Source organism: Panthera tigris, chromosome B2 (assembly GCF_018350195.1).
Source record: "Panthera tigris isolate Pti1 chromosome B2, P.tigris_Pti1_mat1.1, whole genome shotgun sequence".
Taxonomy (NCBI): domain Eukaryota; kingdom Metazoa; phylum Chordata; class Mammalia; order Carnivora; family Felidae; genus Panthera; species Panthera tigris.
The window spans coordinates 3,623,829-3,645,089 of NC_056664.1; the positions used below are offsets into that span (position 1 = coordinate 3,623,829).

Genomic DNA, 21,261 nt, shown 5'->3' on the forward strand with positions numbered 1-21,261 from the left:
TCCACCAGAAAACACCTCAAGAATTCTTTCTCAGCCATTTGCTCATGAACCTCACTTTATAATTTTAGCACTGTGGCGCCCTTACGTGGGGCTTTGAGTTTTTTCATCTGGACTCTGAGCCCCAGCGCTAACTTGGTAATTCCGCTCCCCTTTCCTTTTATTTCAGGGGCTTTTGGAGGAACAGTTTCATGTCAGTTGCTCAGGCTGCAGGCCTCCGGTGCCCGTGGCTCCTCCGCAGGGAGGAGAAAGGCTGCCTTTTGGCTGGAAGTTAGTACCCTGGCAGGAATGCTAAGACCAGAAACTTGATGCCCTCTCTTTATTCCTGTCCTTACACCAAGTTGTCCGTCTTGGGCGTGGGACGGCCACCTAAGTCACCAGGACGGCTGCCACTCTTTAGACTCCCTTGTGAGGTTTCCTCCTCATTGGTCTAATGTGGGCCCCTCCAGATCCCTGGTCTAGCCGCCTCTGGCCCAGAGAACGCCACTCAGAGCCGGCCGAAACCAGTCCGTGCATGATTAAATTAGATCCCAACTGGGGACTGTTTCCTAGGGAAGTCGGCTGTAAGGACGACATGTGTTGGAATGTCTCTTAGACCCTGATGGGTTTCTGTCTTTCCTATTTTTCATCAGGGCCCCTACTGACTACTGAAATTATCATTCCTGCAGGAAACCAAGCAAATAGACTGAGATACCCTATATCCAGCTGCGAATGGCCCTAAATCATGCCCCGGATTTTAAGCCCTCTTGTAAAATGTGTTTGGCCACTAACCAGGCTGATAAACTCCCTCCTGACACGCTGAGGACTGTCTAAACAGGCCTCCTCTGTAAGGAGCCCCTCCCGGGTAGTGGGTAGCGGGAGTTTTGTTTCATTCTCGCCCTAATAAATTTGGTGCCTGTGCCGCTCTTAACCTTGTTCGTGGGTTCCATCCTTCGGCTCCATCAGAACACGATCCTGAATTTTTAAAAACGCAGTACATCCCCCTGGCATTTAGTGTCCTTTCATTACTACCTGTCTTCGCTGGAAACCACAACTGTTTAGCATGTGGATAGCTTGCATTTGATTGTTTTCTAGTGGTATCTTGGGCAATTTCCTTAATTTACTCAGAAACTGGATGGATTACATTTGAAATTTATACCGCTGATCTTTCCAACAATGAGGGGCTTTCTAACCCCCCGAGTTGTAGACCCGGGTCTTAATACGGATTTTACCACTCACTGTCTGACCTCAAGGCAAATTAATCTGTTTGTCTCAAGTGTCACTAAGTGTAAAGTAAAATGGGGATAATAATATTCAGCTCATAGGGTCATGGAAATAAACTTACGCATGGAAATCACTGGACAGTGTTTGGCAAACAGTGAGCACTTGAGAACTTCCTTACTGTAAAAAAAAAAAAAAAAAAAAAAACCTGCTAGAATTTACTTGGTGATGCATTTAAATCATTCTTTGGATTCAACAATTTATTGACCACCTACTATGCACCATGTTCTCTTAACCTCTTTGCAAATGTCATTGCTCTTTCTAGAAGGCTTGCTTTCCCCCACTCCTTCTTGCTTAAAGGACTTCTTGCTTGACTAACTCCTGTTTTCATTTTGTTGCTTAAGCGTCAAAACAACCCAGGACCCCTTCCTGCTCTGGCATCACCGTCAGGATCTTCTGCGGGATTAGCCCCACACCAGGCACGGTACCATGTGGTGACTTTACTGCATTTGACTTTGGACTCTGAGGACAGGGCATGTTTTTCTTCGGCCCCAATCTGTTGCTTGGCAAAGAGAAGACACAGATACATGTTTGCTGGTTACCAGGCAAAATGAGGTGGGGACAGTCGAGCAGGGGGACAGTAAGGCAGCTTGCTAAAATAGTTTCCTGCTACTCAGTGACAGCCACTTAGCGGATCTTCCTCCTTTTGTCCGTCCCTTACAGCCTTTTGCCTGCCCACACCCCCCTCCACAACTCAGATTGTTTTTCTCTGTCTGAAACTCTAACGGTATCCCATAATGTTCAGAGACACTCTTGTCCACCCTCTTTCCAATTCCTCTTCTGCTTCCTTGTTCTCCCTCAGCGAGCCAAACAGCCAAACACATTTTCACCTCCTGCTTGCATTTGCCGTTCCCTCTGCTGGAACGCTTTTCCCTCATGTGGACCTCTCTTGTTCCTTTATTTCTTTAAGTGTTCCGCTCAGGCGTCATCCTCATCAGGGAGGACTTCCCTAACCACCCTATCTACATAGCACCCACTTTTAAGGCCCCTCGTCACATAAGTTTGGGTATTTTCTACCCCTCCCCCCACCAGAATAGAAGCTTGGCGAAAGCCGCCTTTGTTTTGTTCGTTGTTGTGCCCCTAGCAACTTGGACAATGCCCAGCGTTAGAAAGAGTAAAAAAGGGAATAACATTGTGTAGAAGCAAAACTGTTTGCATATACACAACATATGGTTTACTTATGTAGAAAGCCCAAAAGAATATACACACATATTACACGAATGAGAGTTCAGCAAAGATGCTGGATACGAAAATCAACTAGCTAGAAAATGCAGGAACTAAAAATATACCACAAAAATAGCATAAAAAAGTATAAAGTCCCTAGGAAATATTAACAATAGACATTTATGGAGAAAATTATAAAACTTTATTGAAAGACACTTAAAAAGGTTAAATAAATGAAGAGCTACATCATGTTCAAGGGAAGACTCAACATTGTAATTAGTCTATGAATTCAATATAAATCCAATAAAAATTCCAGCATTTTTGTTTTGTTTTAGAACTGGTCAATCTAGGGGTGCCTGGGTGGCTCAGTCGGCTAAGCGTCCGACGTCGGCTGAGGTCACGATCTCGCGATTCGTGAGTTCGAGCCACACATCAGGCTCCGTGCTGACAGCTCAGAGCCTGGAGCCTGCTTGGGATTCTGTGTCTCCCTCTCTCTCTGTCCCTCCCCCACTCATCCTCTGTCTCTCAAAAATGAATAAACATTAAAAAACATTTAAAAATAAAAGGCCTGATCAATCTAAAAGTTGTAGCAAATCTAACTCTAAAAGCCGTTAGCAAACGGCTGAGAATGGCCACGATGCTCCCGAAGAAGACAAGTTTGGTGGAGATTTTATTTTGGAGCTGGAGGTGAGATCTGTCCTGAGATACCAAGACCTCTTTCTAAAAGCTGTAGTGCTCAGGACTATATTGCACTGCCGTGGGGTTGGGCAAACTGACCAGTGAGTCAGAAGAGCATCCACACCCGCCCTGCCCCGCACCCACCCACCCCCAAGAGACTCCATTTTCGAAAGAGCTGGTGTTCCGGATCCACGGGAAGGAATGAACTCTTCAGAAAATGGTGCAGCGACGACCACTGCTTATCCACCTGGACAAAATATTACATGGAACTTCTATCTCGTACTTGGCGCGCCGATCAGTGCAGAGAAGACTGTGGACAAGTGTGAAACGTAAAACCCTGTTTAAGGTGCAGTAAAGAAGATCCCTAGGGCTGTGGGTAGGAAATGATCCCCCTCCCACCAGGCTAATATGTATTCAGCTTTTATAAGATACTTTTCAGGACCAGCCGCTTCCAGGAGGACACGGGTGACAATCGATCCACACAACACCCGACAACATTCAAACTCCCCCCCCCCCCCAAGTCAACAGTCTTCTGTTGCTCTTCTGAAAAGGTGACATTCTCGGGAGGCGTGGATAGTTCGCATGAGGTACGTGAGATCTTTTCACGGGTCAACTCTGACGTGGGGGAGAGGAGCTAAAAAGTGCAGGATGGCCACTGGGATCGCCTGCCAACTACACACAGGAATCCTGGCTCTTTGGGGCAAGGCCATCTTGATGTTATGGCCAGAAGGCCTGAGTGTGATCACCCGACAGGAGGCTGGGGGTGCCAAGGCCGCGTCATGACTATTCCAGGAAGGCCAGTGCATGCTGCTCGCCTCGGGAGAGAAGCCGTGAGGTTTTGCTTCTCCGTGCCGGAAGGCTTCTGAGCCCGGGGGGCTGACACGAGACCCCTCCCGGGAACCAGGAATAATCTTCAACAGTGAGGACACAGGCGCCATCCCCCCCCATTTCAATCGGGCCCCGGAGACGTTCTGTCAGCGGGATTTGCGCTTTCCACGGGGGACAACAACAATGCGTCTTGTATGCCAACGGCGGAAGTCGGAAATAAGAGCCCAAGTTCTACACTTTTATAAAAGTTGATTGAAGACAGACAGTATCTCGAACAGCAGAGTCACTAGAAGGTGAGTTAGGAAAAAAGTACATTTCATTTGGCGTCCCCGCTGCCTTCTGCTTTCTGTGACGGGGCCGTGGAAGCGTCCGGGTTCTTCCCGGCCTTGTCCCCGGCCTTGTCCCCAACCCTGTCGCCCTCTGCTTTCCCCTTTCTCCCCTTGGGCCGCTTCTCGGCCTTCCTGGCAGCGGCCTTTGGAGGCCTGGCTTCCGGTTTTGGGGGAGCGGGTTTGGCAGACAGCCGCGCGGATCTCCTCTGCGGCTCACCCTTCACCTTGGCTTTGTCACCTTTAGCATCGCCTTTTGCCTTTCTCTTGGGCATGGTGGCGGGTGGCTTCGCCAGGCCAGGGAGGGCGGCGGCTTCTGCCTTCCTCACGCTGCTTCCGGGAAGATTTCTGTAACAAACACAAAGCGTGTAAGCCATTACGGGATGGACGGACAGATGGAACTACATTAGAATTCAAGGTTGACTGTATTAAAATGAAGAACTTGTACAAATCGAAGATAGTATAAAAAAGTAAAAGGATACATTACAAGCTGGGCAAAGATATTCCTAACACACAGAACTGACGAGGGATCCGAATCCAGAATATACAAAGAATTCCTGGGGCGCCTGGGTTCAGTCAGTGGAACCTCCAACTTGGGCTCAGGTCATGATCTTAGAGTTCACGAGTTCGAGCCCCGTGTGGGTCTCTGTGCCGACAGCTCGGAGCCTGGAGCCTGCTTGGGATTCTGTGCCCCCCCCCCCTCTGCCCCTCCCCAAGTTGTGTTCTGTCTCTCAAAAATAAACATTAAGAAATTAAAAAAAAAAAAAAAAAAAGAATGGCTACAGATTCATGAGAGAAGGGCAAAATGAAAATTTTAAAACAATGAGCAAAAGTGTTAACACGAACTTCTTAGAAGCAGCACGAATGGTGAATAAGCACGTACGAGTATGCCCAACCTCACTAGTAACACAGAGAAAGACACACTGACATTTCACGGCCATCAAATTGGTGGAAACTCAATGGCCTGACAAAATCAAGTGCCCAGCAGATGTGGAACAATTAAAGCATCATGCACTGCTGGGCTGTGCTGTTTATTTGTGTGTAAATTAGTGTATTAAATTTGAAAATATCCTGAAAAGCAATTTCACTTCTGGGTGTTTACCTAGAGGAATTCTTGGAGATGAACACAGGAAATCCCTATGAGAATGTTTACGAACCTCTACACCACCCACTGGCCTTTCAGTAGCAGAAGAGATCAATCCATTATTAGCATCGCTGCAAAAGAACGCGAGTCAGCAGCAGAAACGAAGAGATTAGGATGAATCTCAAGCACGTAATGTTGAGCAAAAACAACAGATTGCCAAATATGTACAGTATAGATCCACTGACAAGCATACAGCCAAATGACATGTCTACACCGCAAGCATGTAGTAAAACCAAAACAGAAAACAACAACGACAACAAAATAAGGGATAAAGGTAAAAATCGGGACAAGAGCCACATCGACGGGAGTCGAGAAAGAGCCGGTGGCTGGAGACGGGGTGGGGGTCCAGAGGAAGGGGTGAGGTAGCACTCTCTTCCTTGGACTGGGGGTGGGACAGGAGCACACAGAACAGAAGGTGATTTATTTGGGGTCGGGTAATTAGGACCCGGGGCTGTGGCTGCCATTCTCAAGTGGCAAGGGAACTCTTTTAAAGCTTTAGGCCAAGGGGCGCCTGGGTGGCTCAGTCAGTTGAGCGGCCGACTTCGGCTCAGGTCACGATCTCTCACTCCGTGAGTTTGAGCCCCGCGTCGGGCTCTGTGCTGACAGCTCGGAGCCTGGAGCCTGTTTCGGATTCTGTGTCTCCCCCTCTCTCTGACCCTCCCCTGTTCATGCTCTCTCTCTGTCTCAAAAGTAAATAAACGTTAAAAAAAAAAATTTAAAGCTTTAGGCCAAGTCTAGTGGCTCAGACCTCTGCCCACCCCCCACCCTTGAACACATTTCCTGGGGAATTCTGTAACCTCTGCCCTGCCCCACTCCACAATGTTTTGAGGGGAAAAAAAAAAAAAAAAAAAAAAAAAAGATTACCTTGTCCCTAAACTGCTCCAAAGTTCTGTTGTGTTGTTTTTGCTGGACCTCACTATCTAGATACTTCGTGGGCAAACCTGATCCTTGAGCAAACCTGGTTTTGATTTTATGTTCCTTGGCTAACAAAAGGACCCACCTGTAAATCGTGCTAAAGTATCAAATTAGCCATTTTTCTCCCCACTTTTTCACCATGACCGGAGCCGCTGAAAATTTTGTTTCTCCCTTCCTCCTTGTGCAATAGAGGGAGAAATATATTAGCATAAAGAAGAAAGAGCCAAAGTGCCTGAATCAGTCAGTATTGCCCTTGGGACCTGGTAAGGGACTTTGGGAACAGGGAAGGATATGAACAGGAGGGACAGTTGTATTCTCATGCTGAACAGCAATGCAGTGAAAAGCTAATGTGAAATTAGCAGGACCCTTCTCTCCCCTTGCAGCGCCCTTCGCCCGCCTCTAAATATTCTAAATTCCTGAGGGTCACGAAGCCCCTGCCGCCACAGAAGCGCAGCATGGGTCTGCTGGCCCAGGGGACTCGCCCGCCCTCACCCGAGGACACGCGTCCCCAGACATTCCGTGAACTTAGGCCTAATTTATCCTCTTTTTATTTCCTCTCCCAAACGCACCACTAAAGAAATGCTTGAACAATTCTTAGAGAACAAAAGGTGTGTGTGTGTGTTTTTTAACCCACATTCTGGCACAACACAGAAAATGATTTTTAAAGAAAATAATTGAGGATGCTAGAGATCCCACAGGCTAACGCTGCGTGTGGTGACGGTGTGCCTGGAGAGGGACAGGCAGGGAGACAGCTGCTCTTAAGATGAAGGAAGCAACGTTGAGAGATCTTTTACGGCATGAAAATCATTTGGTCTGGTGCTAGGGTGGCTGGGTTTATCCCTGTTGTCCTGGCATAATTATTTTTAAAAAATTTTTTCTTAATGTTTACTCATCTCTGAGACAGAGAGAGACAGAGCATGGACAGGGGAGGTGCAGAGAGAGAGGGAGACAGAATCCGAAGCAGGCTCCAGGCTCTGAGCTGTCAGCGCAGAGCCCAATGCGGGGTTCGAACTCATGACCTGAGCCGAAGTCGGACGCCTAACCGATCGAGCCACCCAGGCGCCCTGCGTACAGGGGGCTTTTGAGGGCAGTGAAACCATTCTGTGTGTTACCCTAATGGTGGGTACGTGACATTAGGCATTTAGCAAAACTCCACTGTATACAAAGAGGGAGGCCGAATGTAGACTGTGGACTTCAGGTAATTATGTGGAAATCCTGGCTCATCGATTCTAACACATGTACCACGCCAGTGCAAGTTGTTAATAAGAAGAGAAACTTTAATAATAGGAGAAACTGTACTTTCTGCTCAATTTGTCTGAAAGACTAAAACTGTTCTTTAAAAAAAAAATGAAGTCTACTGATTCAAAAAAACAAAACAACCCCCCCCATATTTTAAGAATTAAAACAAGAAGAAATAATTTGTCAGACAATAAAATATAGAATTCACAGGGCGACAAACATTCCATCGTGTACGTCAGAGGGAAGAACTATTACGGGCCGGCAGATAAATCTACCTAATGTTGTAACTGCGGGAATCCAGCAATAGGACTTCCCATGGCTATCTCCAGGGCAAGAAATGATCAAGACAGGGCAACAGTGTTTCAAGTTTTAGGAATTTAACAGTTCCCCTTTGTGAATACAGCTTTGTCCTTGGAAGTGTTATCGTAACAGAGAACAGAACGGGAACACAGTGAGATTCTGAATCACTCTCTCCCAGGTTGCACACCTCACGGGAGAACTCTTCATTTAACCAGACTGCTTGTTCTGTAAGGTCGAGGCTCTCTCTCCCTCAGCAGCCCCCGGGGGAGAGGCAGCAGCCTTTCCTTAAAATGCTTCTGTTAGCTACGAAGATGTGCATTTTTCCATTAGCAAGAGACCTAGGAAGTCTAAATTAACTGGCAGAAATAGCTTAAAACACCTAATAGTCAAATGAAGAGTAAATCCTAGCTTTCATGTGCAGGAGAAACCTGCTAACGCCAACTTCGAAGCAGCTGTGCTATAATCCTCTGGGAGACGCACTGCTGGGGATTCTCCAAACTGTGTCAACAGGATATGTGATACATCCATCTCAGTCTCCAGAAGTGAGCTGAATTTGCAACCCCCCCCCCCCAATTCATAGGTAGAAGTCCTGACCCCCAGGACCTCACACCGTGACTGCAGTTGGAGGCAGGGCCTTTAAAAAGGCAGTTAAGGTAAAATGAGGACGTATGGGTGGGCCCCGATCCGACAGCATTCCTGTCCTTATAAGAGGGGATCGGGACACAGACAACACAGAGGGGTGACCATCCAAGCTACGGAGAGAGGCTTGGGAGGAAACCAAACCTGTCAACATCCTGATGCCGGACTTCCAGCCTTTAGAACTGGGAGAAGATACATTTCTGTTGTTTCCGACACGCGGCCTGTGGCATTTTGTCACACAGCTCCTGCACATTAACGCAGGAGGGGCGAGTGCAAAGACCCCACTGACCTAGAGCACATCCCGGGTGAGATTCCCTGTGAGGCTTGGCACAGCTCTCAAAATCCTTCCCCCATATGGTTTCTTCTCTTTCCTCGCAAGCCTGTCTCCAGTATCCACGGAGCAGATCCCGCCCCATCCAACACATGCCCCACCCCATTCCCAGCAGACTCGCACAGGGCGCATTTTAGCAGCATTTACTGATCTGGATTTCTGGGAGCCAGTTCTAACCTGGGTTCTGGTCTCAATCCCACCCCCAAAGTCGCAAGGCCACCTTCTCTCTGCCTCTTACTCAGGGCAAGATAGTGCTTTGGGGTTGGACGGGAGACCTGGAAGAAGGCTGCTAACACCAAGTTTGGGGAAGGGACAATAAAGGACATGACCGAAGAAAAGACGGTGTGCAAGGCGAGCCGCGGGACAAGAGCCCACCTGGCGTCAGCCGCCATCTAGGGCCTGTCTGTTCTCCACCTGCCAGACGACGTGATCAGTCAGGGCCTGCAGCCCGAGCTTCCATCTGGGGTTAAGTGAGGGGCCCTGGGGGAGGGAAAGGTGAGAGAGGGCAGAGTGTCTAAAAGGGTAGGGCAGCTGCATCTTGCCAGGGTTCTCCTGGTCTGAAGAGAAGCAGAGAGCCACGGGTTTCTAAACGAAACTGTCACCCATTTGCAACTGGTTGGCTTGGGGCACACTCGCTTCGGTGTTCCCGCCCACTGGCATCCGAGGACAAATCTCCAACATCTCCCAGGCCCCTGAGACCCCGGCCTGCTTTCTGGGCACATGAACTCCCTCCTACTTCTGAGTGGCAGGGAAGAGACTGTAAATGAAAATGTCTTAGACAAGTTTCTATCGGCCACCTGCCAAACCTTATTGTCTTGCTAACGAGGAAATTAACAAGATGATAAAATCACGTCCTTTTTTTGGCAGAGACAGGATGAAAATGGAGGAGGGAGAGAGAGAAGGAAAGCTCATTAGGTAAAGACTGCCCTTTCTTACGCCCGTAAACACATCACGTTGGCATCAGTCATGTCAGGGAACCCAGAGCCCCGCGGACTGGGAGACTAGGCTTGGCCGACCCTTAAAAGCAGCCCTAATAGAAATAACGGAAGCAGTGGTGGTGGTGGTAGTAATAATCATCTACGAAGGAAATCCTGAGGCCGTCGGGTGGGATACCGAGACTCCTGTGCCAGAAAAGCCTTTGATGGATCCAATTAACACGCAAGCAGACCAGGGGTCCGAGGTCAGAGGCCAAACACCGGGGCTCAAGACCCGATTCCGAGCAGGTGCGGCCCGTGACCCCAAGCTTCGAGGCGACACGCAGAACCCACCGCGGGTCCGTTTCTTAACTTTCTTCGGGCGGGGAGGGCAGAAGGCCAAAGCGCAGGCAGACCCGGGCCTCCGGGGTCCCCGGGGCGGCGGGGAGGGGGGCTTCCCGCAGGTGAGGCCCCCGGGAGTGGGGGAGACGGACGCCGAGGGGGGTGGGCCAGGCCAACCCACCCGCCACGGCCCGGCCGGCGCGGTCCCTTCGGCCCCCCGGCACCCCCCCCCCCCAGCGTCCGGGCGACGCGCCGCCGGAATTCCGCCCCTTCCCAGAGACTCACGCCCGGGCCGGCGGACACACCGTGATTCCGGAGGCGCGGCGGCGGGAGGGCCCCCGGTACACGACCGCCTCGGCGGCGCACCCGAGTCCCGCGGCCGTCCGACAGGCGCGGGGCTCCCGGCCGCGGCCCGGGCGCCGGTGCCCTCGGCTGGGGCGGGGCCGGCGCGGGCCGCGGGGCCGGGGGCGGACGCGCCGAGCGGGCCCCGCCGGGAACAGGAAGGCGGCGGGCGGCGAGGAACCGCTTCCGGGGCTGCGGGCGGCCGCGCGGCCGCGTGCGAGCGGGGGAGAGCCGCGTCTCCGCTCGCGAGACGTCAGGCCGCCGCCCGGGTGCGCGGGACCCCGGCCCAGCTCGGGCGGGGCCGCCTCCGCACCACGGCCCGGCGACAAGACGACGGAAGGCGGGAACGTATGAAAGAAGACCTGAGAGTTTTAAGGAAATAAAGGAAACAAAATTTTAAGGAATTCGCTACAAAACGGAGAGAAGAAAAGGGAAGCCTTGTTTCCGCCCGGTTTCGAACCGGGGACCTTTCGCGTGTGAGGCGAACGTGATAACCACTACACTACGGAAACACGACGGCGGGAGGCTCCCTGAGAGAGCGGTTCTCTCTGCAGAACACGCCGCCCGGCCTGCCCGATTCCTGCAAACGAGTGTCGTTCGTGTGCGCATGCGTCCGTGCACCCGTCTTCTTCGCACCACACGAGCCCGTGAAGAGCGCGGGCCAGACCCTCGCAGTGTACAGACTCGAAGCCAAATCCATAACAGTTTATTCTGGAAATGCCCAGATTGGGAGAAAACAGAAGAGAGGCTTCGGTGCTCACGAGCGACCCTTCTCGGTTACTTCTCAATCGGAATAGGCACGCCCCGGGACCATGCACAGGCCTCGGGCTGCTCAGCGCCACCGCGTGGCCGAGACGCGGAACTTGCTGTGCAGGGGCGTGAGGACCCCCGCCAGCTGCGGTAACTGCGGCGCTCCTTGGCCCCGGAGAACCTGCAAGGCAGATGTCGCCGTGCCCGAGTTTTCGGGCTCCACGGCGCGCCGCGGTGCTCTGCCCGGGAGAGGCAAAATAGCACGCCCCGCCTCGAGCCAGCCAGGAGTCGAACCTGGAATCTTCTGATCCGTAGTCAGACGCGTTATCCATTGCGCCACTGGCCCGCACGGAGGCGTCCGCCGCCGCGGATACTTTCGTGAGGACGCAGGCGCCGGCGGGTCCGGGCGAGGCGCGCTCGCGCCCGGGCCGCGCTCCCCGCTGGCCCGCTGGGCTCCCGGCCGGTCGCCTGCGGCCGGCTGCTCGCTCCGTGGCGTCCGTGCTCCCCTCCGCGGCGTCTTCTCCGCCCGCGACACCTCGCCATCCACGCGTTCGCCCCGCAACCAGTGTTACCGTCGGAGGCGCTGAAGTGGAGCCCTGAAGAAAAGCGATGTGGTCCCTCGTCCATCGACAAGATGACCGGGAAGCACTACATAAGGAGAATAATCATGATGAGCATTTGGAGGAAAACAGAAAGACCGGGGAGACCAGGAAGGCCCGGCGGAGACGGTGATTAACGAGAGAGAAACGCGGGTGTCAGGGAAAAGAGCCTGGAGGGGCGAGAGCGCGCACAGACCCCCCGCTTGCGAGGACCGTGGATGTGATCTGTTGGGACTTGGAGGTCGTGGTGGGGCGGCGTGATCTGGCGTGCTCTCTTGTCTCTCCTTCGGTCGTTAAAAAATGGGTTTCAGTACTTACCAAGCAAGGCTCTGTGCTAAGCACCTGCTTGCCTGCGCGCCTACCGCTGGGCCTGCGACTCCCAATTTGACACCTTTGAAAGGGGCATCGTCAGCTCGCACGCGTGACTGCGCGTGTTCGCTTTCTCAGGAAGCGAGTAAGCATCTCCCAGGTGTGCGTTTCAGTCTCCAGAATTCTTGAGAGGTCATCGTCGTCTCCATGCCTGGGTGAGCATCGCAGAAGAGTTGACGGCTGTTAACCGAGTGAAACTGCCTGACATTGAGAACATACCCACTGAGCGTAGAAAATAGTCGTTTTCGGTTCATAAGGTTGCAACGGCCCTTAAGAATAATAAAGGTGTTCCTGCTCCTTCTGCATCACCTCCTAGTAGACCTAGTTAGGAATCTCCCCCTGGACAATGGAACAGGAGACCTCTGGCCAGGTTTTGTACTTGTATGCCTAGGGCACTTTGGTGGTTATGGACTGCCTCACAGAATAATCGTTTCGGCTAGAAAGAAAAAAAGATAAATACGTACGATTTCAAAGGGAAATCAGTTGCACTGAAATATGTTACCAAAATATTAAAAACGTACGCTGTGGCAATATTTTTGCTCCTCTATTAATGCACTAACTGACAGTGTACAGCAGGTCTAATCGATACCGTAATTTCAAAGCACTAAGGAGCATCCATGATATTTAACGAAATTTGCAACAACTGTAGTTTGATGCGAAATACTTGTGATCTCCAAAAATGACAAAATAAAAAGGGCTGAGATACAACAGTAATTTGTTGCCAACACTCCAGATGGAATAAAACACAAAATTTCAGTATCAAGTTGGTCAAGATAAAGATTTATTTTCCCATCCGAGTTCACAGACTCTCGCCTCCCTATAGGAAGCAAAAGGAGATTTCCGTTCTCAAGAGCGGTTTGGAAACACGAACACTCACGCTTGAATTTTGAGAAATGAAGCAAACCGGGGTACTTCTCGGTTCTATTTTACCCTCATCGCATACCCAGGATGGGCAGGCAGGCCAGACCCCAAGGCGTCCCTGGAGCCGCGGGTCGCGTCTTGCACCTCTCAAATGGGCTTCAACTCGGCTAGCTGGAGGCCCCGTCCACATGTTCTCTCCTCGGCGTCTGCAGAGACCTCCGTTCGCTGGGCAGGTTTTGAAAGCTTCAGCGGCCTCCAAGTTCTCCGCGATGCTCACAACCCGACAGGAGCCGAGGCATGCTTTCACTTTGTTTTTGGAGAGCTTTCTAGGGGTCACCTTTTCTGAGAGTTCCAGTTTCTAGCGTTCAGTCTTTTCTTCAGTGGTTGTATCAGTCAGAGAAACAGAGTCCAGAAAAAAAAAAAAAAAAAAAAAACAGAACTAGTAAGAGAATATGAATGAATGAATGAATGAACGAATGAATGAATGACTATTTCAAAGCCTGGCGAGTCTGAAATCTGCGGAGCAGGCCTGTAGTTTAGAAAATCTCAGGCAGGAGCTGACGCTACAGTCTTAAGACAGAATTTCTTCTTCCTCCGGGAAGCCTCCATTTTGCTTTTAAATAAAGCCTTTCACCTGGTTGGAAATAATAACTCATGGGAAATAATCATCGGTTCGGCTGGCTGGCTCACCCGTATTACTGAGGATCTTACAGTCAACTCGTTGTAGCCACGTTAACCCACGAAGATATTTACAAAGTATCTTTACAGCCACATCCAGATTAGTGTTCAGTTGAATAACTGGGTACTGTACAGCCTAGCCAAGTTCACACATCAAGCTAACCATCGCAGTGCACTGTTCTTCTGGTTTCTCTCTCAAGCACGTGGACAATGGCACTCTCTGCCCCTCCCGTGTTTCTTTACATTATTGTCAGCAGTCTGTGACACAGAGATCCGCACCTTCTCCAGTTTCGGATGCGAGGAACAGAGCCAAGTGTGAGAGGCCCTTCCACGGGCTTTGCCGGCCACACTGGGGAATTGCGTAGAGGAGAGAATTCGCACCCAGAGTTCTGGAAGCGATTGTTCTAAGTCTCAGCTTTCCCCCCAAGATTTGTCTGCGGCTTGTTAAACAGCTGCTTTGACTTAGCAGCATTTCACTGCAGATTTTGACCGCTGGTGACCCACCAAAGGAAGAACCCCGACCAAATACTCACCGCTCTGCTGTCTTTCTGATAATCTGCCACAGTTTGGTCAAAGCCATAGTAGGTGTGGCTGTGCTCTTTATGATTATGTTGGCTCCCAGCACACTAATAATATAATGGCTAATCTTATCATATTAAAGAAATAGGTGCTTATTTCATGGAGGCTCAAACCGATTTCATGTTTCATAGACTTTCAGGGTTTTTACTGCAATGAGAAATCTAGCAGAGTCATGGGCTTTTATACCCCAGCCCTCAACTGTGTGGAGGTGGTGGTTAAGTGCCAAGGGCTGCCTTTTAGAGTGTGACGGCGAAATCCTTCAAATGTGGGTACAATTTAGAAATACCGAAAGGCTGATTTCAGCATTATCCCCAGGAGAACAGATTTCGGGCAACACAGCCAATCGTAATTGGAGGTTTCATCTGGGAAATTACATTCTCGGGTTATGGCAATAATTTGTGAACTCTTGGGAGTTTCACTAACGCCCTTTGTTCAAATCTTATTCCCAAGGACAGATTTATTTTCCAGAGAATAGAATAAATTGGGGAAGAGTGACAAACACACAAGTCCCCATGACAATATAGAAGTTCTTGTGAATGCTCTCAATTTGACATCTTAATCAAAACGAATCCTTTGGACCAGTTTTAGGACAAGAAAGCTTCCCTCCCTCTGTAGCTGCGGAGGAGAGGGGGCTGCTTCTCTATCTCTTGCTAAAACTAGATGTTAATTATGAAGTCTCGTATTTCTAAAGGTGCGGCTGTGGGACTCCATTAGTTAGCATTATAAGCAGAAGCAGGCAGGTGGAACCCAATTTTACGGAAAGCCATGGGGTAAGGAATGACTGGAGTTTTCATTAAAGACCGTGACACGCAGAACACAGAGCTCGCTTCCCGAGGGAACGGTTCTCGGTGCTGGAGGAGTTGTGGTGGAAAAGCCGGGCGTCCCCTCCCTGGGGCCCCGGGTCACACTCCCCGCGGAGGCGTGAGAACCGCCCTCCCCGCAGTTTCTGGGACAAGACGCCTTCCGGCGCCTGCGGGAAGGGGCCTCAGTTTTCCTGCAGCCGCGCAGTTTCTTAGGTCTTCTGGGGCGAAGCGGGGACTGATTCATCTTTTGGGCCTAGAGAAGCCTCTAGGCTGCTCCTGGCCCTCAGTGGTGGGAAGATGCAGACATGCACACAAGGAAAGCAAACATCATTCCTTTTCTATGTCGATTTGGAAGCAGGCGGGCGTGCCGGCTCCGTGGCTTAGCTGGTTAAAGCGCCTGTCTAGTAAACAGGAGATCCTGGGTTCGAATCCCAGCGGGGCCTTTTGTGGTTTTCCCGCTCCCAGCAAAGACAATGTGCGATCAAAGTATAACATCAAGGGTAAATTCCCCTACGGAATGTGGGTCCCAGGGTGGCCACTCTGCACAGAGAGAAAAGAGTTTGCGTTTCTTTCGGGAGAAAAAATTTCCATCTTCCTTTGTGTCAACACTTATTTTACACGTAATTTTTTTTTTTTTTTTTTTTTTCAGCCAATACTAGAGGAAACTAAGCAAAGTAGAAGGCAAAATCACCAAGTTTAAACTACAAGCAACATCATAATCTCTGGTCACCCGATCCTCTTTCCTGGGGGAATTCCAAACCAATGCACTCTTACGATCAGCAGGCAATATTTGCAGAAAGCGCAGCCTCCGGAATGATTGCTACATGTGCAGCGTCTCAATTCACAGCAGCCACTAAAATCCAACCACATCACGCAAGCCGCAAATAACTGATTTAACAGGTGGTGTTGTGCTCAGACTTTTTCGGAAAGGAGCATCAAACTCAAACAACTGTTTGTCACCGGTGATTTCAGAAAAGAAGGCGTCGGGAAGAAGCATCTGGCTGTACGTCACAGAGTGGATGGATAGCCCACTGGGACAGGCCGACTTGAAAATGGCAGCCCCAGGCTGACTCCAAGCCGTCCAGGAAGAGCCAAGGCGCGGACTCCCAGGCTGAGTCACGGTGTAGACGTCAGCGCTAGAACACTACTTCACCCTGCTACTGAATTTCACTTGACCTTCACCCCCTGCTCCATCAGGGTCCAGGAACACTTTTACCGGGATGCTTCCAGCCCAGAGGCCCTTAACAGAGTGCATGATCTGTACCACTGAGGTAACGGTGCTGGCTCTTGGAGCTCTAGAATATTCCAGGTGAGGACTCTAACCATGTCTCCCCAAAAGCTTGAAAGCCTTTCTACCTCTCCATATATGGACCGTGAAAGTGATTTACGCGTACAAGTGGAAATGATTTACAATCCAATGTTTGTTTAGCCTCCCGGTGCCTACTTGTCCAGAGCCAGTTCTGTGCAAGCGCCATGCCAATCGCACATGGGTCATGAATGGTGCTGTAAAAAGCCTGGGGGGAGGGTGCGGCAGACAGTTCAATGGCAGTTGCAGGGTAGTGGTGGGTGATAACACTGGGGGTGGGGGCCCTGGGGGCCGCAGTTCACTATTTAGCCCGGACTGGTGGAGGAAAGAGGTGGGGGAAGACTTCACGAAGAAGTGACACCCATACTGAGCCTGGAGGAGATGTAGAGAGGGGGCTGGAGAGAAGGCGTGGAAAAGGTGCCCCTGGCAAAGGGGACCATGGGTGGCTGCAGGTGAAGATCTGAGGAAACAATGGTGGGGGGGGGGGGGGGGGGGGGGTGGACCCTGTGGCTGTGTGTGCAGATCCTGAAACTCTCATAAAGACCACAGATGGACTTGACCTGACCGTAAGTCATCAAATGCTTCATGGGATAAATTTGTTTGTTTGCTTGCTTGCTTCATGTTTTGTTTTGTTTTTAAAGACCACGTGCTACTGGGGCACCTTGGTGGCTCAGCCGGTTAAGAATCTGCCTCTTGGTTTCTGCTCAGGTCATGATCTCATGGTCAGGGGTTTAGGCCCCCGGCGGGCTCTGCTCCGACAGTGCGGAGCCTGCTTGCGCTTCTCTCTCCCTCTCTCTCTGCCAGACCCTGCTCAAGCCCTCTCTCTCTCTCTCTCGAATAAGGGCGATCTCCGATCTCCAGAGTTCGGCACAGGCCCCAGCAGAGAGCGGGTGCTCTATTGTAACAAAAAATATCATTTATCAGGTGTTTCTGATTTTCCAGGCAAATAAAGTGTTCTTTGCCAAGCACTTTATATCTACTAAGTCATGCAATCCTCACAGCCTACTTATGAAGTAATGTTCAGTTACTTCCTTCCCTTTAGAGAGGAGGGCACCAAGGCACGGGCTTACAAGGTCACTTGCCTGGAAGGTCACATAGCTCATCAGTGGCAGAGTCAGGGGGCCCTGTAGCCTGAAGACCATTGAACCCGTTCGCCCTCCAAGTGTCTCTAAATGCTTCTCTTTGCACTGTTTGCCATTTCCTCTTTTCTCATATGTTGCCAGCGCCCAAGGGAGGACTCTAACTGGGCAGAAATGGACTGGGTGTGTGGCCACCTGGGCGATAAGGAGAACCCTCGTTTGCTTGTTCTTTTCTAACCTTACTGAGGACAGTCTTCCTAAGCAATACCAACTCGCTTTTCTTTCAGCGTGTGTATGAAGGTTTCTGTGAATTTTGAGGAATTTGGGAGAGGGCAGAATGATTATCAATGATCATAAAACAGATTCCCTCTGTTTTCTGTCCTTGTAACCTGGATTGGATCGGATTTCTTTTAAAAATGGAATGGTGAGGAGAAAATTCCAGTCGCCTGTGCTTTTTGATTACTTGGGGCTTTGCAAGAAATTATGTTAGAATAATATTCACTATCTAAGTTTTGAGTTCAAAATAGAAGCATTGTTAATATTTGTAGCTGTAACTATTGATGCTTAAGATAAGCAGTCTGAACATCAGGAAACTTGAATTTGAGGGATATTTCTGAAGATGTCACTAAACATGAATTTCTATGTGTCTAAATCGCATTCCCTGGGTCCTAGATCCTGTTCTGAAGTCTAACCTTTTTAACTGTCAGACCCTCATCACCTGTCATTTGCTCCTGCTCTATGTCAAGGAAAGATTCATAATGGAAAACATAGGAAGATGTTCATTGATGGCATTTTTTTTTTTTTTTTTTTTTTTTGTGGTGGCCAGGCGTTGAACCCAGTCTGGGAGTCATCCCTGGGTGAGTAGGCAAACCCACGCTTGCTGATCTCTGCGCAGCAATTGAAAGCGATGGTCTAGATGTGCATACGGCAACAGAGGTAAACCTCAAAACCGTGGTAGGATGGAAATGAGGTAAAAATAGAATGGGATACGATGGATGAATGGATAAAGAAGATGTGGTATATATATACAATGGAGTATTACTCGGCAATGAAAAAGAATGAAATCTTGACATTTGCGGCTATGTGGATGGAACTGGAGGGTATTATGCTAAGTGAAATTAGTCAGAGAAAGACAAAAATCATATGACTTCACTCATATGAGGACTTTAAGAGACAAAACAGATGAACATAAGGGAAGGGAAACAAAAATAATATAAAAACAGGGAGGGGAGGCACCCGGGTGGCTCAGTTGGTTGAGCTTCCTCCTTTGGCGCAGGTCATGATCTCCCAGTTCGTGAGTTGGAGCCCGGGGTCTGGCCCTATGCTGACAGCTCAGAGCCTGGAGCCTGCTTCAGATTCTGTGCCTCCCTCTCTCTCTCTGCCCCTTCTCCACTCATGCTCTGTCTCTTTCTCTCTTAAAAATAAGTAAACATTAAATTTAAAAAAAAAAAATAGGGAGGGAGACAAAACATAAGAGACTCATATATGGGGAACAAACAGAGGGTTACTGGAGGGGTTGTGGGAGGGGGGATGGGCTAAATGGGTAAGGGGCATTAAATATACTGGTGAAATCATTGTTGCACTATATGCTAGCTAAGTTGGATGTAAAATAAAATAAAATAAAATAAAATAAAATAAAATAAAATGGAATAGGATATATGAAACAGTGTCATTTATGTGGATTAAAAACGAAAGCACTGAAACCAAAAATATATGTTCCACAAAAACATTGAGAAGGAAAAAGATACCCTCTCTCCAGAAATTTCTTATGGGGGTGGAGGATGGGACATGAACTTGAGAAAAGGGTATTATTAAAAAGAAATCTATAAGCAAACAAAAGAGGGCCCTGCCGACCTCAGCGCTTGTAATTTAGGAGTAGCATTCATTCAATTCCTCGAATGTGAGAGGAGAGACAGACAATTACAGACAGAGAAAGGAGATGAAAACTACCAGGCCTTACATCATCTTCTACGCACCGAGTGCTTACATTCGAGAGCATAGACAAGAATTTTATTTTTTCAGTTGATCATTCCGCTGTTGGAATATTGGAAAAAGTAGCGGGCCACCTTCCGTAGTAAGTAAGGATTCGCAAAAAAAGACCGTTCTGTCAGGAGTGGGATTCGAACCCACGCCTCCAGGGGAGACTGCGACCTGAACGCAGCGCCTTAGACCGCTCGGCCATCCTGACTCGCTGGAGAGCAAGCTTGCTCCGAATTTATTTGTGTCTCTACCCACACACCAAGCAGTTCCGGATGCGGAACCCTTCCGGGCAGGAGAGAAACGAGCGCTCCTTCGTGAGCCGCGCGCGGGACGCCGGCCCCGGCTCCGGGCGCGGCCGAGTGGCACCTGCCGTGCGACCGCGGATTCGATTCCAGGCCCCCGGGAGGGGCGGGGCGGGATGCCCGGGGAGAAGGGCGCCCTCCCCCCACAGGGGGCAGAACCCTGCTGAACTCGTGGCACCGTGGCGCCGGAATACGCGCTTTCTCCCGGGAGGTTTTGGGCCGCGGCAGGTGCGCGCAGGCTGCAGCCCTGCCCGCAGGCGCTCGCTAACCCTCCCCCTCCTCCCAGCGGGCGCCGCCCCGGGAAGCGGCGTTAGCAGGCGGGCGAGTGGAGCTTCTCGTTCTGAATTCCTTGAACTCTCTACACTGAGGATTTGCCGGCTTTACTGTGTGGATGTTCTACTGCGGGGAACAGAAGTTTCTGCACCTAGTAAACCTGCCACAGGGGCCCTCGATGCCAGGCCTCTACTGCAGCAACTTCTCTAAGCACACTTCACGTCTGATGGGACCTACCTCGGGGTTTCTTGTCCAGTGTTAGCGTCGGGATGCTGGGGTCAGGACCTCGCCGACGGGGAGTCGGGGAACCTGACCGTGAGTTTCAAACAAACGACTAGTGAGCCAACTGCCTGGAGGCTTGCGGGCAAGTCGTTTGGCCCGTGTTGACGTGAGAAACGGCTTTTCTAGACGCTTTACAGTTTCATCTAAATTCATTTGAAGAAATACAAAGCTTGAGCGCTTAAATGAAGCATCAAATAAATCCCCGTCCCCAGAGAACCAGTTAGACGCAAGTAATTCTCAGTCTCACCCAGACCTACCGAGTCAGACATTCGGGGGGTAGCGTCCAGGAATCTGTGTGTAACCAGCACTCCAGGGGATTCGAGATGTGCCCAGGTTTGAGAGTCACGGGCTGGAGGCACAGTAACCCCGCAATTCTTACCAGAGAAACTGCTCTGGCGTGAGCAGGTGCCATGTGAAAGCGGGCGCATACTGCCAACCTCCTCCCCGCCTCAGACTCATCGAATCGGGGTGCCTGAGAGTTCCACCTGGGGACTGTATTCCTTACGGTTCCCCCTTCACCCCCGGGGGGTTCTAGTGTGCACCCAAGTTCGAGATCATTACTTTAGGATTTAGCTTCAGAAAAAGGCTGAGTCCCTTAAGGGTGAGGTGGAGGGGCCGCATTCAGAAAACGTGTTCAGGCCTCCGTGGCACAGGGCTCTGGCCCCAAATATTTGTAAAACGTGGAGTGCCGCCGGCCAAAGCACAACTCACGGGGGCTGTTCATAGGCTCCGCGTGTGTGCGCGTCCACCTGCGTGGGATGTCTGAAGGTGGATCGTGGGAGATGGCCAGAGATGATCATCAGCAAAGGAGGGTTTTCCCCGGCACCTGAAATGCCAGGGCCCAGCCTTTCCCAGAGATAAGATGGAAACGATCCAGAGAGCACATTCCAGTCCAATGGTCGGCGTGGTTGCACGTGAGCATTTTGTGAAGACGAATAGATCTGTCCGGGATGCAGATACGCCTTCCGGGTTCCAGAAGCC

General features: G+C 50.4%; 1 protein-coding gene and 4 non-coding genes across 8 annotated transcripts; 1 reads left to right on the forward strand and 4 right to left on the reverse strand.

Moving 5' to 3' along the window:
• Window positions 1-2,914: 2,914 nt before the first annotated feature.
• HMGN4 (high mobility group nucleosomal binding domain 4) lies at window positions 2,915-10,507 on the reverse strand. 4 transcript variants are annotated; one of them, XM_042985552.1, is made up of 3 exons: window positions 10,383-10,507; window positions 9,197-9,301; window positions 2,915-4,601 (listed from the first exon to the last, which is right to left on the reverse strand). In XM_042985552.1, exons 2-3 carry the CDS (start codon window positions 9,211-9,213, stop codon window positions 4,244-4,246), a joined length of 375 nt encoding a protein of 124 aa, XP_042841486.1. In that variant the 5' UTR covers window positions 9,214-9,301; window positions 10,383-10,507; the 3' UTR covers window positions 2,915-4,243. The 4 variants fall into 4 exon arrangements, with proteins under 4 accessions (XP_042841486.1, XP_042841485.1, XP_042841487.1 ...); XM_042985551.1 differs by having other exon boundaries at window positions 10,363-10,507; XM_042985553.1 differs by lacking the exon at window positions 9,197-9,301.
• Window positions 10,508-10,858: 351 nt separating this feature from the next.
• TRNAV-CAC lies at window positions 10,859-10,931 on the reverse strand. Its single transcript has one exon. It is a non-coding gene; the product is annotated as a tRNA-Val (tRNA).
• Window positions 10,932-11,442: 511 nt separating this feature from the next.
• TRNAR-ACG lies at window positions 11,443-11,515 on the reverse strand. Its single transcript has one exon. It is a non-coding gene; the product is annotated as a tRNA-Arg (tRNA).
• Window positions 11,516-15,427: 3,912 nt separating this feature from the next.
• On the forward strand, window positions 15,428-15,501 carry TRNAT-AGU. Its single transcript has one exon. It is a non-coding gene; the product is annotated as a tRNA-Thr (tRNA).
• Window positions 15,502-19,548: 4,047 nt separating this feature from the next.
• TRNAL-CAG lies at window positions 19,549-19,631 on the reverse strand. The gene has a single exon. It is a non-coding gene; the product is annotated as a tRNA-Leu (tRNA).
• Window positions 19,632-21,261: the final 1,630 nt, after the last annotated feature.